This window comes from Xenopus tropicalis, chromosome 5 (genome assembly GCF_000004195.4).
Source record: "Xenopus tropicalis strain Nigerian chromosome 5, UCB_Xtro_10.0, whole genome shotgun sequence".
Classification (NCBI taxonomy): domain Eukaryota; kingdom Metazoa; phylum Chordata; class Amphibia; order Anura; family Pipidae; genus Xenopus; species Xenopus tropicalis.
In genome coordinates, this window is record NC_030681.2 from 116,423,100 (window position 1) to 116,441,061 (window position 17,962).

The window sequence follows — 17,962 nt, forward strand, 5'->3', positions numbered from 1 at the left end:
GCACTTAACTAACAGCTATCCGCTGTAAGCTACACTACCCAAGGGAATGTGGCATGGGAACAGCCTCCTTTGAAATGATGGGTCTGTACAAGGCATGCAATAAGGTATTTGCTTTTATACATTTTATCTAATAGTTTAAAGAAGAAGGAAACAAATCACTGGGGGTGCCAAATGTTAGTTCCCCCCCCTCTAGTGATTGTAATCGCTTACCTTAAACCCCCAGCCGGTGCTCCTGTTAGGCACCCACTAAGGGTAACAGGTAAGCAATTACAATCACTGGGGGTGCCTAACATTTTGGCACCCCCAGTGATTGTAACTTTCCTTCTCAATTAAATACAATAAAATTGTGTTTACTCGACCAAAAGTTCCCTGACACCTAAAACAACTGCTTGCACTCAGAAAATAATGGGTCGTCATTTCAATTTTGTTTATTTTACTTAATGTCTCAGTGATAAAAAGGCTGCAGGTGTCTGAGATTTACTGCTGCTTTTATATAATAAACAAAGTGTTTTAAGCAAGAATAAGAAAAACAATGACTTATGAGCAGTCATTTGGGCAGCAGGAAAAAAAAGCAATTTTGCAGTTTGTTGCCGCTAATATGATATATTGTTATATTCAGTGCTGATATAAGCCAGTGAAAGGGAACGTTTCCCAAACCATGCTGCAGAACTACTATTCACAGAATCCACACACTAGTGATACTATAAAAGTGTTTTGTGATGTCAATAAGTAAAATTCAACAGTAGGAAAATCTTGCAGAGTAGCCAGTAGGCATGGGCGTCCACAGAAGGGGGCAAGAGGGGGCACTTGCCCCCCCCTGGAAAAGTAGCAAAAAAAACGAAACAAAAAAAAAACCTTACTAGTTTCTGCACTGTCCCCTCAAGCCCGTTTTGCTGTGCTCCGATTGGATCTTTCTTCTTGTGGATTCTCCAATCAGAGCACAGCTTCCTTGACAGACAGTAAAATTGACCAATCAGAGCACAGATGCACACAGGGATCGGGAGATTTTGCAAACTGGAATCAGAAATTAAAACTGAAAAGAAGAATCTGCTGCTGTAACTTTACCTAAGAACCAACTCTCAACTTTTGCTGCAGTTTTCATCCCACAGGTACTAAAGAATCACTAGCTGACATTAAATTGTTTTTTGCCTGACATCTATAATAATTTATAATCTATCCCCTACCCTATCAGATGGAGGGTAAGTTAACTCTTTCCCTCTGAAAAAGCTCATTGTGTGTTTATATATTTGTTGTTGTTTTTTGCACTTACTATTTTTTTTTATTTTTGTCATTGTTTTGTTCATTTATAGTAAGTTACAGTGGAGCCAATGCTGTGTATCAGTGCCAATGTTATAGTGCCAGGGCCTGAATATCTGCCATCAGTACCCACTGCTCCTCATGGCATATAATGTGCTGGGTTTGTAAATACGGACTGCATCTCACTGTATATAATGGGGAGTCAGTACCCACTGCCTTTCTTGCTATAAAACTAACATAAACACATCTAAAGGGGTGGTTCCCTTTTAAGTTAACCTTTAGTATGTTATAAAATGGCCTTTTTTTGAATAATTTGCCTTTCTCTTCTGCCTCTATACAGATTTCAAATGGGGGCCAAAAAATATTGCTCTATGAGGCTACAATTTTATTATTATTATAATTTTGTATTACTTATTTTTCCAAGTAGGCCCCTTAACTATTCATATTCCCATCTCTTGTTTAAACCACTACCTGGTTGCTAGGGTAAATAAGACCCTAGCAACCAGATAGCTGCTGAAATACCAAATGGAGAGCTGCTGAACAAAAAGCTAAATAACTGAAAAACCATTAAAAATAAAAGTGAATTCAAATGCGAACTACCCCTTTAAGCTAACTGATCACAAACACAAATGTTTGCAGAACCCCTAACAGAAGTGCGCATATGAATACTTTTACATACTAAACATTTTAGGGTAAAAAAAAAGCCCCCCCACCCGCACTTTTGTACAGTATCCCTGGGAGTCAGTGGGAACGGCAAGAGGTAGTTGGGAGGTTAACTTTTTACACCAGCAGCGAATCCACTAAGTGTCACATTAGCTGTAGGTCAGTCTGTGTATGGGCCATCTTTAGCCTCCCCTAGTATCATCCTGCAAAAAAAAAAAAAAAAAAATATATATATATATATATATGTCTGTTGCAGGATGATGCTAGCTTACTTGCCCCCCCTTGGAAAATTTTCTGCGGACGCCCATGCCAGTAGGTAAAATATAAAACAAGAACAGCAAAGGGGATGTGTAGATTTAGGTATAATTAGGTATAATATTAGAATTGGGCTGAAAGAAGAACGGTTTAAAATTTGTAAAAATCATTTTTCTGATACCCCCCATATTCAAAATTAATTCAGTGAATGGAACTGGCACTGAACATACATTTTGCCTGTTGTTTAAATAAGGCTACTTGTATGCTTTTTGTTATTTCTTGCACTAAACAAGCAGAAATCTAAAACTGAATGTAACGTAACATTCATAATTTATATTCTTACAAGCATAATTATTACTAAACCGCAGCCCCCTGCTGGAGCGTGTGCATAGATTTCCTGATACAGAGTAGCTCATTATACAGAGGGCTTCTCAGTAAACAAGCAATAAAAGATAGCAGGGTTCTACATATGAGCTGTTCCGTGTGATATATTTTTACAGAGACCTACATTGTTTGGGGGTATTGTTTTTCCTCAAGCACAGGTGACAAAAGGTACTATGTACCATTGCTCTTAGGGTCAAAGCAAGCTCTGGATGCAGTATTCTTGATAAACACCTATTATCTTTGCTATTTATTCTGCTTGGGAGATAATTCAGTGACGAACCCATAATTCAGGCTCATAATAAGCATTGCTTGAATACATCTACATAGGATTGAATAGGATAGTTTGAAATTTGCAGGAACACAACTGTGCTAACAGTTGTAAATAAACCCTATAAATTCTTTCCTGGTCCCATACAAAATGTATAACAATGTATGTAGTACAGGTAAAGGATCTATTATCCAGAAACCCATTTAGAAAGCTCAAAATTACAAAAAAAGGCCAAATCCCATACACTCCATTTTAATAAAATAATTCACATTTTTAAAAAGGATTTCCTTTTTCTCTGTAATAATAAAACAGTACCTTGTAATTGATCCCAACTAAGATATAATTAATCCTTATTGGAGGCAAAACAATCCTATTGTGTTAAATTATTTTTTAGTAGACTTTAGGTATAGAGATCCAAATTATGGAAAAAATCCTAATACTAAAAACCCCAGGTCCTGACTGAATGGATAACAGGTCCTATACCTGTATTGATCATGGATTTGTAGTTCATACATTCAAGTGTAATTGCAATTTTTTTTAAATAAATGGTTATAAAAACAGAGTTTGTGTTGCAAACTTTTATTTTCAAGTTGATTGATAAGCCATTTTTGCTTAGTAAGCCAGATTTTTATATGTGTAACCTGACTATATTCATTTGCTTTACAGTAGTTAAATTTTAAGTCATGTTTGTCTGAGATGTCAGGTTTTGTTACACTTGAGTTACTTGTATGACATGCTGAGGAATCTAATCTGCTGGACACGGGGTTCTTCAAAGATCTGCAGTCTGCCAGACTTGGCTAGCTGACCTATTTGGAGCAAAATGGCAGGGTCTGTAACAGCTTTTAAACCTAATATGGGCCAAGTATTTGCTTGTGAAAGACAAAATAAAATGTATTTATTTTGTAAGTTTATGTTTTTTGAGTTTCTTCTGTATATCATTTGATTCCATATGTACAATATATTCGGGATGCACCGAATCCACTATTTTGGGATTTGGACGAACCCTAAATCCCTGTGAAAGATTTGGGCGAATACCAAACTGAATCTTAATCCAAATTAAGGCACCAAATACATAAAAAGAACTGCACACTGGGCGTGCGGCGAAAAAAATTAACAACTTCCAAATTTATGTGGCAAAAAGTCACTTAATTTTAAGGATTCGGTTCGGCCAGGACCATGGATTCGGCCGAATCCTGCTGAAAAAGGAATCTTGGCCAAATCCTGAACCGAATCCTGGATTTGGTGCATCCCTACAATATATGAATATTCTTGTGGTTACGTCATCATGTACCACTTAATGTACATGTTTTAAATTATTTTTATGTTATATTACCGTAGATGAAAATATAGGGATCAGATAAAAACATAACATTCACTTGTATCATGATTTTGCCAATGCTATTGAAGAGGGCATTGATATGCGCAATATACATATGAGGCATTAAAGGAGGGCATATTCCTAAAAAGAATATGGCTAAAAATGCTGAACTTTTACATTGTTGTGCATTGTTTTACATTGTATATGCACTGTATATTGTAATTCCTAAGCTCAGGTAAATGACATGGTAGCCTTGGGCTAGTACAGAAGGCCAAAATATTAGAATGGTAATTTATGTAAACCCCAGACTAAAGTGCAAGAGCACCAGGAGACACAAGAGACAACCGGCTTTCTGGATAGGGGTATTTTTGTAATTTGGGTCTCCATAACTTAAATCCACACAAAAATCATTTCAACATGAAATAAACCCAATATGATTGTTTTGCCTCCAATAAAGATGGATTACATCTTAGTTGGGATCAAGTAAAAGGTTCTATTCAATATCACAGAAAAAAAGGAAATATTATTTTACAATTTGAATTATTTGATTAAAGTGCAGTCTATGGGAGTTGACCTTCCCATAATTCAGAACTTTTTGGATAAAGGGTTTCTGGATAACGCATCTGATACTTTTACTGTTTTAATATTACGGAGAAAAAAGGAAATAATTTATTAAAATATTGGCATTATTTGTTAAAAATGCAATCTATATGAGACAGCCTTCCTGTGATTTGGAACTTTCTGGATAACAGGTTTTTCTATGCCTGTATTAATTCTGGAAGCTATTCTTTTTTTTGATGTGTATTAAATTGTCCCATTCTCATGTTAAATCCATTCTGTTAAATGAGTTTATGTATGATATTTATCTAAAACACCAGTGTTGCCTTGACATTTACAGTACAAAGAAAAATGTAAAAAAAACACATATTTTAGCTTATGAAAACTCAAAAGATAAAAGACTAATAGTGACTACTCCCAGACCCGCCACATGTGATTTGCTCTTTACTGTTAATGATAAGCAACTAATGAAGGAAAAATTTTAAATAAAAAAAAAATAAATAAATAAATAATAAGCAACTAATGTTGGAAAGCAAGTTGTCCCCCTGCACCCTTCTGGCTCCAGGCAGTGAAAAGGCAAACCTTTCCTTATTTTAAAATCCTAGTGGAGGGTTATATAACACTTTGTGGAAAGCAAGCTTGTCTGTATCTATATGGAACTTTAATGCGTTAATATGCGTTAATTAGTAGGTGGGATGCCCTTATTGAAACAGAGATTAGTAATTCATTTTTCATTTATGAGTTCTACAAAAAACAACACACATTCAATTTTAACCACTGGGCACTTTAATTGTGATAATATTGCTAGGTAAGCAAACTCTGAATGTACCTGTAAGTGCTAAGAATATGCCTTGTTGGATAGTGCCAAAACCATTGCTTTATGCTGAAACTGCCATCTCCTTTGTTGTCCGTCTCCATTTTGGCACCAGTTACTCATGGAACCTGTCAGTAGGATGCTACAAGATGAATTGTATTTCTCCTCACAAACTACTTAGTAGGAAATCACTGTCTCGTATGTAGGACATAATAAAAGTCATTTACAGAAAAAAAACACAAAGCGACTCATCTTTAATTTTTTGTGTATTTAAAGGGGACCTGTCACTCTAAGAAATGATTACAAATTGTTTTCTATTGTGTTGGTCAAGCAAAATAAACTTCAGTTACACTATATAAGTTATTTGAAACTTATTTCCTTTAGCCCTGGAATTCACAATTGCAGAAAACAGGCAGGCTCCATTTTGTGGACACTGTTATTAGGCAAGCTGTGCACCCTGCCAAAATCTTGTTTCTGTGCCAGTATGGGGGGACCTGATACCCATATCCTTGCACTGGTTACACAATTAGATGGTTAGGAGGGAGGGGGAATGTGAGGAGGGCAGTGACATCTAAAAAGTTCTGAATTGAAAGTGAAAGTAACTGTCTGCCCCACCCCTATGCCTAAGGCATAGAGGCGGGGCAAGCAATATATGATTGACGGCTGGGACTTTTAAATGCTTATATAATGGGTATAGATGTGTTAATAAAAAAAATGACTTTGGGTTACATGTTTAATTTGAAAAGGACTTTTATTATACAGCTTTTTATGTCTGGGTGACAGGTCCACTTTAAGTAGAAGAAGAAAAGGATTTTATACATTTTATAGTTTTGCCTACTCTGTTTATACCTATTATATTTGCTAATCAAATATTTTTAGTGGGTATAAGTTGCACCAGCCACAAAAGGGGCACACACAGGCATTGCTTCAGCCCCCCCCCCAACCTGCACCATATTAAGGTGCTTCCAGAGCCCGTTATTTAACATCTTCTATTAAGAGATAGAGTGATGGAAGCTAAATGTATTTTACTGGCACATAAAGCACTTGCACTACTATGTTAGAATTTCACAACGATTCCCCTCAAAATAATCCCCAGAATAATACACACTGGCAGGCCTGCAATGAATAACAGGTCCTTAGGAACACATCTAATTTATCTGTACTTTTGGCACCAGTTCAGTGTTTCTGATGTATACAAATAACAGTACAGATGGGCGAAAACCTGCAGAACTTACCATTGGCAGCAGGGAGACAACATCTATGAATTCCAACCTTTTTGGTGTAGTAAAAATCAAAAGAGTTCACATTTTTAAAGTTAAACAAAGGATCTGGGGTCTTAAAAAGGTATGGTCCTCCATGGAAAAACTATGCCTAAATACAAAATATAGCTTATTAAATCTCTGTTATCTCTTACATTAATTTACTAATATAGTCTTTCTCAGGAAAAATGTTCCTGTGGCAACAACTAACCCTTGGTGGTCACATACAGTAGTGAATATTCATGGGCTGCAGGAGTAGTGATAGCAATACTATGGTGTCCCTGTGATCAGTTTAAGCATACCGTACATAATAAGCAATACACATACCTACAATTCACAGAAAGCAGAAGTAATCAGATTCCAGTATCTGCAGATATGTTTTATCCAACAAAGTACCCAGCATAACTAGCCCCAAATCAACATAAATTTATATATATATATATATATATATATATATATATATATATATATATATATATATACTGTATATATAGCACCTCAACTCTGCCTCTTGCTGAGCTACAACTCAGGAAATGAATTCCAGGTGGCAGCAGGTGGCACTATTAGATTCACAGCAAGGAGAATAAATGACATTATACTGTATGCAACACAACTGTACACAACAGTCCCACCTAATTACTCATTACAGCCAGGACCTACAGTATAAGTCACATCACAAGACTTATAAGCATTAGAAAAAAAACCTTGCAATCTGCAACTCTCTGGGTACTGCTGAACTACAACTGTCAGCTGCCAGAATGGTACCTGCTACATTTCCAGGACACAGGCAAAGACTCTACAATTACTGTGATCCTAAACAATATTATGGGGACCTGAGACATTTTCTCTTGCCCTGTTTGAGGTGAAAATTCCAGGGTGTAAGTGCCCCTTCTGGATGCCCACGACCATCCCTAGGCAATATTTCCCACTTTAACACCAATTGCCTTTGGAAACCAAGTTAAATGTGTATATATATATACACTGTATATATGCCATTGGTCTATTCAGGTTATAGAGTATAATCTGTGCAAGGTTGAAATCAATCTGTGAAAGTGATTTGTGAATATCCTGCATGTCCCACTTACTGTCTGGAATTGCTGCTGTTCTCAGAGCATACAAAATGCTGGGCTTTAGTAAATCCGCAGGAAGCAGATGATTATCATACAGCACAGATTAGCAAGGGCAAGCAAGTCTCAGCTTTGGTTTTTATTGCATTCAGTGGCGAGTGGCGACAACTACATTTTATACTGAGTTTATCCAGTTACATCACATCCACCAAACAATGGACTTACAGATATCCATCTGTCCTAATGACATAACTGTGATTCTATAATAAGGAATAGATTGTGGAACATGCACATATCTGCAGGTCTATTGCTTACAGCCTGACACAAACGGAATATTTCATAAATGTGACAATCCATATGCAAAATTAATTAAAAGCTAGCTAAGGAAAAGGGAGGTGGGGTCATAAGTCAAAGCTCACCAGCAAGCCTAGGTGGGCAAAAAATGTAATAAATGACCTTAATATGACTCTTTGCCTGGGCTAAGCATGCAAGCAACTCAATTTGTGCATCATGGATCAACAATAATGTTTGTTCTGGGCATAATCCATAATCAACAGATATGATCTTGAGCATATATAGCGCTATTACTGTAACAGATTGATCTAGATTTTATACTATTGCACACAAACTGAACTATCATTTAAATGGTTAGACAACCATAAGTCTTGTTAAAAAAAAACATCTCCTTAATGGAGGGGGGGGGGGGGGGGGGCAGGTGCTAGCTGCACCCTGATGCTCAGCTCCCAATGCAATGTACTATAAAAGGAATGGCTACAGTTTTAGGCACTCTCATGACACAACTGTTTTCTTTGCTCCATTGATATCCGCAAACATTACATAACAGACTTGTGCTTGATCCTCTAAGAAACGGGGTGATTTAGCAATGTTCAAAAACTCAAATGTTCAATATTTGAATAAATAAAGAATACTCATTATTGAAAGAATATCTTATAGTATCCAAATATGTAAAACAAGAACATAGCCCAAGGGAAGGAATATTACTGGGTCTTGATTAGTCTATAAGTCTATAATGATAAATGACCCAGTTGGATTCAACACGCACTCTCATACACACATGCCCGCACCAGAAATATCTGTGACAAGTTTGGCTTTAATAAAAAAACTGGAGGCTGTGCTTAGAAGGAGTTCTCCAGTAGTTGATGTTTTATAGTTTTCTAACAAGTTGGTGTCAGGAATACAAATTAGTAGAAATACAAAGGATCTGAGACTTTGCTGTTTAAGCTGATACAGATAATTCCTTTAATTGCTGAAAATCTGCCTGGTAGACAGCGCATGGGGCCAGTGGGCCTCTATTGAATGACTTGGCAGTAACATGTTGGCAATGCTTCGCTATAGGGTTAAGTTGTGGGTGAGCAGCAGACACAGCTGGTGTGATATTTGCAGAGCTTAGTTTGTTTGTCTTTGGCCTTGGTCACTAAGCTTAAGTCATGGGAGATATTTATCCAGAACTATTCTTTCTGTGTCATTTAAATGTATTTCATTTCTTTGTATCATAGAAAGAGTGAAAATAGACATTGTGCTATTGTTCCAAAGGCCTTAGCTGGAAGAACAAACAGTAGGAGTCTGTTCATCAACAAGTGTTAAGGCCCCCATACACGGGCCGACTATAGCTGCCGATATCGGTCCCTTGGACCTAATCGGCCGTGTATGGGCAGAACAGAGCGGCCTGCCCGATCGATATCTGGCCTGAAATTGGCCAGATCTCGATCGGCCAGGTTAGAAAATCCAGTCAGATCGGGGACCGCATCGGCTCGTTGATGTGGTCCCCGAACCGACTGCCCCATAACCTCAAATGTAATCCGATCGTTTGGCCCCAGGGCCAAACGATCGGATTATTTTTTTTGTTAGTCCCTTGCTACCCGATATCGCCCACCCGTAGGTGGGGATATCAGGTGAAGATCCGCTCGCTTCGCGACATCGCCAAGCGAGCGGATCTTATAGTGTATTTAAGGGCTCTGGCACACGGGGAGATTAGTCGCCCGTGACAAATCTCCCGTGTCTCGGGCGACTAATCTCCCCGGATTGCCATCCCACCTGCGAAAATGTAAATCGTCGGTGGGATGGCATACGCGGCAGCGCGATTTCAGTGAGATCACGCAAGTTTCCTCTCGAGGCAACTTGCGCGATCTCACTGAAAACGCGCCGCCACGTGTGCCATCCCACCGGCGACTTACACTTTTGCCAGTGGGATGGCAGGTGATGGCAACTCGGGGAGATTAGTCACCTGAGACACGGGAGATTTGTCGCGGGCGACTAATCTCCCTGTGTGCCAGAGCCCTAAGTCATTGCTCATTAACTCTGCAGATTTTTTAGGACTCAAATAAATGTAGTGCCCATGTGTAAATAACTGCAATAATTGGCCTTTGTTCTATATAAGGCCAGCGTTCATTTGGGCATAGTCTTATTTCAGGTGCAAATCAGTATGTTTTTTTTTACCTACAATGCAGCATTTCCCTCATAATTCTAGCATCATTAAAGGGATTCTGTCATGATTGCAGATGGCAAATATTTCATTCTACCATTGAAAATGTTATTCTTGAACCAACAAATGTATTTTTTAGCTGTAATATTGGTGTGTAGGCGCCATCTCAGTGCATTGTGCCTGAGTCTGAGCTTTCAGAAGGAGCCAGCGCTACACATTAGAACTGTTTTCAGGAAACCTATTGTTTTTCCTACTCCTTTGTAACTGGAGGAGTCCCAAGGCGGACTTGGATTTCTTACTATTGAGTGCTATTTTGATACCTACTGGGAGCTGCTATCTTGCTCCCTCCTCATTGTTCTGCTGATCGGCTGCTGGGGGGGGGGGGGGGAGGATATCACTCCAACTTGCAGCGCAGCAGTAAAGTGTAACTGAAGTTAATCAATGTTTATGTGATGAGCAAATCTGTCCCATTACGCTTTGATAAAAAGCGCAAAGATCCACAAAAAGGCAAAAAAAATTACAAAATGCCGCACAACAAAAAAAATTGTCTCAAGCATCATTTTTTTGGATACATGCAACAATTTTTTTTGATGCAGGCACAATTTTTTGTTGTGCGTCGAATTTTTGCGCCCATTTCGCAAAACAATCCACCAATGGCGAAACACAAAAATTCACTACAAATCCATGCCTGTTGAACAATTTTGCTCATCACTATTTATCAGAGCACAGGTCACATGGCTGTGGCACCCTGGGAAAAGAAGAATATGGCTAGCTCCATGTGAAATTTCAAAATATAAAAACTCTTAATTTTATATATAAAAAAAATCTGTTTGTATTTTTGGAAAACAGATTTCAATGCAGGGATTCTGCTGGAGAAGCTCTATTAACTCATGCATTTTGAAAAAAACTTGTTTTCCCATGACAGTAAAATTACAAGCGGCTGTGTGTCTACTTGAATTGGACACAACTGCACTGCATTGTTGAGATGTCATTGTTGTCAGTGCTCGGGGTCAAATTGATTTGGGTGCAAGTACACCGCATCTATCGGTGCAAGCCACTGTAAGAGCCCTGAAACTACTGCCAGCTTCAAGCACTGTGCGTCATTCACCCAAACAGACTAGCAGGGCACACGTGTGCAAGGAGAAGCTTTAGACACAAATACCTTTAATATATGGCACCAATTTGCACATTAACCAAGGCCATCTTTGTGCAGTGGTGATTAAAAGTAATGTGATGTGCACTGGCAATACATTTGGTACCAGATTAGTAGTAAACATTTTTTTATGTTATTTTTGGCACAAGCCCTTACAGTAAAAGAAATAAGTCCAGTGCTGTAAAGGGCCTTTTACTTGTTCCTCTTCAGTTGCTGGAGCAGAATTTCTATCATTACCAACTAGCAAGACAATTAGGAATACAAGATTTTGCACTGAAGATTACCACTCTTAACTAAAAGATGTAGTGCAGATACTGCCCTGTTGGAGCACAGCACCATCCTGGTAAGTAATGCTCATTAAGGTTTAAGACATTCTGACTGCCAAAAATGAGATGCCAATGCAGTAATGAAGCTGTTAATATTATCTGATCTATTTATAGAGGGTTGAAGCCATCACTCAGAATCACATATAAGCGACAAGGGCTTCAGGGTATAAAATGACTGACAACTCACATGCTTGGCTCTGACTCATTCCCTGATACAATGACCTTATGCACGGCGACAGGAACTTTAGTATGTGGCAGTAGAAATCCATCTCCTTAGCAGGTTAAAGGTGAACTATGCCTATTTCCTTGTCAACAGCCAATTAATCATGCTTTGATAAACTCCCGTCATACACATGCAGAGCACTAATAATACATGATACTGTTGGTTCCATTCTAAGCATATTTTGCAGTTATTGGAATAAAAACTTTCAGTGCATAAATCCTGCACAGCAAATTCTACATAACATCATTTCAACACATGTAATTGCCAAACAGAGTCAGTTATTCTTAGTTATTTAAACTTCTTCAGTCCTGCTTCAGCTTCAGAAGATTTCTGACTTTTGGTGTTCAAGTCCCTTCCCCTGCAGAAGAATATTTATTCTAGAGTATCTAAATCAACATTTACCCCAAATGTTTCTTTAATTGCAGTTTAGGCTGAATCACATCAATCCTATAGGGATCAGCACCACAATTTACGGACCTTTGTCTTAGATTTGCAGCCCTTGTGGAGGGTTCTGCCTTCTTTGTTAGGCATCTGTAGTTCACTGCTGTTATACACAGGTCTGCAGATCCAAAACTAGATTCATTCACTTTACTCAATACATGTTTTGAACTACAAATGGTAGTTTCCTCTGACTCTGTGAGCAAGAGGAACAGCAGTTATAGATTATTATGCCAGCTAAATCTGGCAGTGCCCAGCCATGCATTGAAATACTGGATTCAGAGCATAAAAGCATCACACTGCTTGGAAGGAGACCCCTGGAGTAGGAAAATATGTTCTCATTATAAAAGAAGAGCATGCATATTTATAGCAGTTTGAGGAATGAAAAGTTGACTCAAGCATAAAATAACTGTTTTGTATTTGAAGCAAATTGTAGTGTATTCAGCAACTACAATCACATATATAAAAAAAAAAAGCACATCAGTAAAATATGTGTCTTGCATTTCAAACATTATTCATTAAAAACAAACTGCATGCAGTGTGACTGCATATATCATGACATATATCAATGAAAGTAACACTGATCTGAGGCCTACCGAATATATCAAGAGATTATATTCATTTTAGCAGATGAGTATGTACATGGAAAAGAAAATCTAGTGATCCAGTGATCTAATGAGAAAGTTGTATTTACTCATATCCTTAATGGGTGAACTCATCAATAAACGTAGCATTGTGTTAGACAGACAGCATAAATAGCCCTTACTTATACAGTTATTGATAAAGTGGTGCATTTGGAGGGCATAATGATGCATGTGGTGCAATTGTTGGTCCTCCTGTAAGCAGAGAAAGTAGCTATAAAGAATTGACTTACCTGTAGGGCATGCCAGTTCTGCAGGCAACAGTGTGCTCATAGGACAACTCACAGGCTCTTAGGTACCAGTTGGTTTCCAGTTCATACAGAAGAGCGGTCCTCCTTGTCCTGGGCTGAACTTGCCCTGCTGCGCTGTGCCGCTTGCCTTTCCCATTCTCTGCCACACTTTTACTTCCCTTGTTTCCCAGAGAGACCACAGAGTACTTCCTCAGTTTGGCACCATCATCTGCAATTTTTCCCCCAGCTGCCCCTGTACGTGCTGCCAACATTGTGTCCTGTTGCCTACCTGACACTGTCACTGTCATCAGATATAATGCACTTGGTTTTTACTGCTGCTTCTTCCTCCCTTACAGACTTACACTGGTCATGGAAAGGTAACTAGATCCTTTCTGGCTCAGTTTAACCCTTGCAGATAAGAAAGGGCCAGCAGCGCATTGTGTTGCAATGTCAATATTTAGCAAGGAAGGGGTGAGTAGGCCAGACCTACCATACCTTTCTTTATAGCCAACTTGTACCATCAGCTTCCCTGGCACGGATAGACTGGGGGAGATTGCAAGAAAACAGCAGCCCAGCCTAACCTTCATACAGTCCCTTCTGTTCTTCCTCTCCAACTAGTCCAACTTCTTCCTCCATTAACAGAATATAAGGAAACCGCATCAAAATTTTATGTACCCAGCACTGTGCATAAACAGCCGTTCCTTTGCTACTGGTAGTGGAAGAGCTGGTCTTTAGTTTGTAATCGTGTGTGTATGCCGGAGTGGGATTAAATGGACTTAAATCAACAGTGATAAAAAAAAGGGAAGGTTGATCCTTTTCATACATCCTCTTTGTATTTATGTGTGTCAGTAGAATCAGTATTATTTCAACTGAAAGAGCCCTGAGTTTTTAAATCTACAACATGTATATAAATGTGTGGGTTTTTTTTAAGATGATTTGCTTTTTCTCTGTAAGACTCCAAGGTATCATAAATTATACTGGTCATTAAATAATCTTTCTTATTAAGTAAATGCTTTTTAGTAACCCTAATTGTGCTCCATATTATGGAAAGACTTCTTATGCAGAATATTGTTGGTGCTAAATGATAGCTAACAGCTGAGTAAGAATGCAGGACTGTGTTATATATGCATTTGGGCAGGTTCCCCATACATCAAACCATGGAATATATCAAGAAGGCTAGAAGTAGAAACCATCATATAGAAAACATGCCATGATTTATTCAGTGCTAGGGGCAGGGGGGTCAAATAAAACTTTCCCAAGGAAGGTGTCTCATTGCAAGGAAATATCAGTATTTTACTTTTCCTAGTGCTTTAATTAGATACTGCCACAATTTCAATTTATCAGCAGTGCCTTACACAGAACCTTGGAATGGTACTCTCCCACCCAAATCGTGATTATGGCAAGTTTGTTTAGCTCCTTGATCAGATGAAAGCATGCATGCCTCATGTGTAAGTTCAAACCACTTCAGTGATTATTGACAACTACATGATATAACACAAAGACATGTGCTATGAAACAAGAGAAGTATTTTACTGCATTTAGCTTATTACCACCCCCTCCCACCAGAGGGAGCAGTAACGGGCTGCGATTCCTCACTAAGATTTCTTCCCAGAAGAAGAAGGCAGAAGGGATACAAAGGGCATTAGGCTAAAGCCAGACTGTGTTTATCCGCAAGCCAAGGATCAGCCCCTACGCTGGCATCAGCCTTTTCCCTGTTCCTGCACACAAAGCCATTACATCAGCCCGGGGGCAGGCACACAGAGTGGGTTTTGCCGTCGAAACACATACTTGCCTGTTTCAGCGCAGAAATCCACTCCGTGCGCCTGCACCCAGGCAAAGGTAATGGCTCCGCGTACAGGCACAAGGTAAGGCTGCGTAGGCATTAGCCTTACTGGTAAGATGATTCTGATCTCTTACATGTGTAATGGACTGTATTACATTACATTAACATTTATTTATAAAGCGCCAACATATTCCGCAGCGCTGTACAATAAGTGGGTTTCATACATTGGACATACAGAGTAACATATAAAGCAATCAATAACCGATACAAGAGGTGACGCGAGCCCTGCCCAAAAGAGCTTACAATCTACAACACTATATAAATGTGTGGGTATCAGACAGCTTCCGTAGTAGTTTTAAAAACATGATAACTCTGATGACTAATTGTCAACATTGTTACTTGAGACAGAGAAGAATCATTAGTTAGCAAAGCACATTGCCAAATAACCTGTTACAGAGGCAGATACCATCACCAGATACATTCTCCAATGCAACTGGAATTCAAATGGTCACCTAACTTTTCTATGTTGTCTCCAGTAATCTAACTAAATCTATGTAAGCCCTAAGGGATCACTTAAAATTACAAACACATAGTTTTACACATTTAACATTTATTAGGTGCACATAATTAAACAATGAAACATCATACCATATCATAACAAAAAGCAGAGATGTCTCAGTTCTTCCAGGCCCCATAGTCTCCCTCATAATCCAATTTGTGCCTCTCAGCAGGCCCGGATTTGTGGCGAGGCCACAAAGGCCCGAGCCTAGGACGGCAGAAATTTAGGGATGGCATGCCGCCCAGCCGCAATGGTGTTTTGCCCACATACGGAGCAATGGGGACTGGACGCGCAGCAACTTTTAGGGGGTGCGGGTTGGTCAAGGCAGCAAAATGGGGCGGCCTCGTCGCACCCTATTCTGAAATCCGGCCCTGACTGTCAGGACCTATAGCAGAGGTCCATATGGACAGACAACGTTATCATATAATATTATAATATTTATATGTGTTTCCTAGGATCCCACTTACAGACAATGAATAGAATGAGAGGATTTAAATAGAAACATATATCATTGGGGTTGTCATCTTTGATTGGCATATTGTCCGGACAGGGGGCACTTGAGCAGAGTTGGTATTGGGGAGGGTTGGTAATTGTGCATCTATTAGGGCAGAGTCTTCTCCAGTTTTGAACCAGACAGCTTATGTTAAAACTGGACAACCCTATTTTGTCATAAAAAACTAAAAACCTATATTATTTACACAAGAGTATAAAGATTACTTCAAATCCATTATAAATAGAAAAAGACACTACCTGTGTGGTATTCAATATGAAATTCAGTCCACAGAATGGTTGCCAAGGTCCCAATTCTTGCCTGTTCTACCATAAAACTCTGCTTTTTTCACCACTGGGCTTTTTCATTATTTAGCCTTGCTGTGGCCAGTACTACTATGTTTGAGAAGATAACTAACCATGTGGGGTGTGCGTCAGTCAAATTACCAGTCTCTACCTAGCACCAGTTCCCATTGTAATCTATGAGAAATACCCAACTGGAAGCACACACTGGAAGCACCTCTGCCCATAGGCACTTTTGGCTGGAGGTCTGGCTGTCGCCATTACAGTTGCTTCAGTCAGTGCCTGTCCAGTAGATTAGTAGGGCAAGCGTTGACAGATGCAGATGGGCATTTTGACTGTGACAGTTTGTCACTTAGAGGCAGCTGGAGTCAAACTCTGCATGTGACATTCCAACACTCATCTTTAAGGAAAAGAAGGCACTGATTGTGTGCATTTCATCCCCCAAAAGATTAATAGCAATGTAAGCAACCTGCAAAATACTGAAAGGGGTGTGAATGAGTGTGTAATGGGTAATGTACAGTTTTCAAATTCTATATTTTATTTATTTATTATAAGCGTATACACTCAACAACAAATATTCAGCGAATGTCCTGAGAATTTGGATTCAAACAAAGTTTAATAAAATATATATAGTTCTCTTTCCTTGTATACACATATTCAGCATCTTAGATGAATATTAATATGGAACATAAGAAAAAACAAAATAACAACATTTAGCAGTAGATCAATACAACTGGTCATTTTATCACACAGAAGTTTATTTTCTAATACCTTAGTATAGAAATGCTATGTGAAATAAAATACGGGGGGGGGGGGGGGAGGTCTGCTGGGTTAATGATGCCAAATCTTTAGGGTAATGTACAAAGTTAACCTTTTCTATACACCATCTCTATGACTTGGGGGTAATGTACAATATAGCTGGGGTTGCCACCTGCCTGCTGTTTTACTGGGCTGGCTGGGATAAATGCTGCTTGGTGCCAATTTTATTAATAGGATAGGAAGAAAGTATGGAAATGCTGGTTCTTTTTCCATAAAAGTTGGCAACGCTAGCTGCAGCAGTACTTTATGTTGTATAATTTATAAATATAAAACAATCACAGATGCACACTGAGGCCGTGTGTCTCTGTAGCTGCAGGCGTAAATTGTACATCTCCACTATGGGGTAATATAATAAAAGGCTTTTGCACCAGGTCTAGTAACCCCTAGCAACCAATTATATGTTTGCCTTTATATAGAAGACCACCAGATGCTACCTGCTGATTAGTTGCTAGGGGTTACTTGACAAACTTTTTTAATTTTTGGTACATTTTTAGTGGGCCACTGTATCTACATCAGAAACATGTCTAGGTGCAATGTGCAGTGGAAAAGGTAAAGGAATTTTTGGTATCACCCAATGAGGTAACATCAGCCGTCCTATGAAAAATGCACAAGCCGAACAGAGAAGATAACTTTCTTCCCAGAAAACCTAGATCTATTTAAACATTCATGATAGATCTCTCCATACCCTTACATTTTAACCCAAAGAGGTTAC

At 38.8% G+C, this 17,962-nt stretch overlaps 1 protein-coding gene across 1 annotated transcript in view; it reads right to left on the reverse strand.

The window, feature by feature from the left end:
- kcnab1 (potassium channel, voltage gated subfamily A regulatory beta subunit 1) overlaps nucleotides 1-13,622 on the reverse strand; it is a 173,386-nt gene extending 159,764 nt beyond the window's left edge. Inside the window, exon 1 of the mRNA XM_012963050.3 lies at nucleotides 13,301-13,622. Within this exon, the coding sequence (XP_012818504.1) occupies nucleotides 13,301-13,605 (305 nt within the window). The 5' untranslated portion in view covers nucleotides 13,606-13,622. The remainder of the gene's footprint in view (nucleotides 1-13,300) is intronic.
- Nucleotides 13,623-17,962: the final 4,340 nt, after the last annotated feature.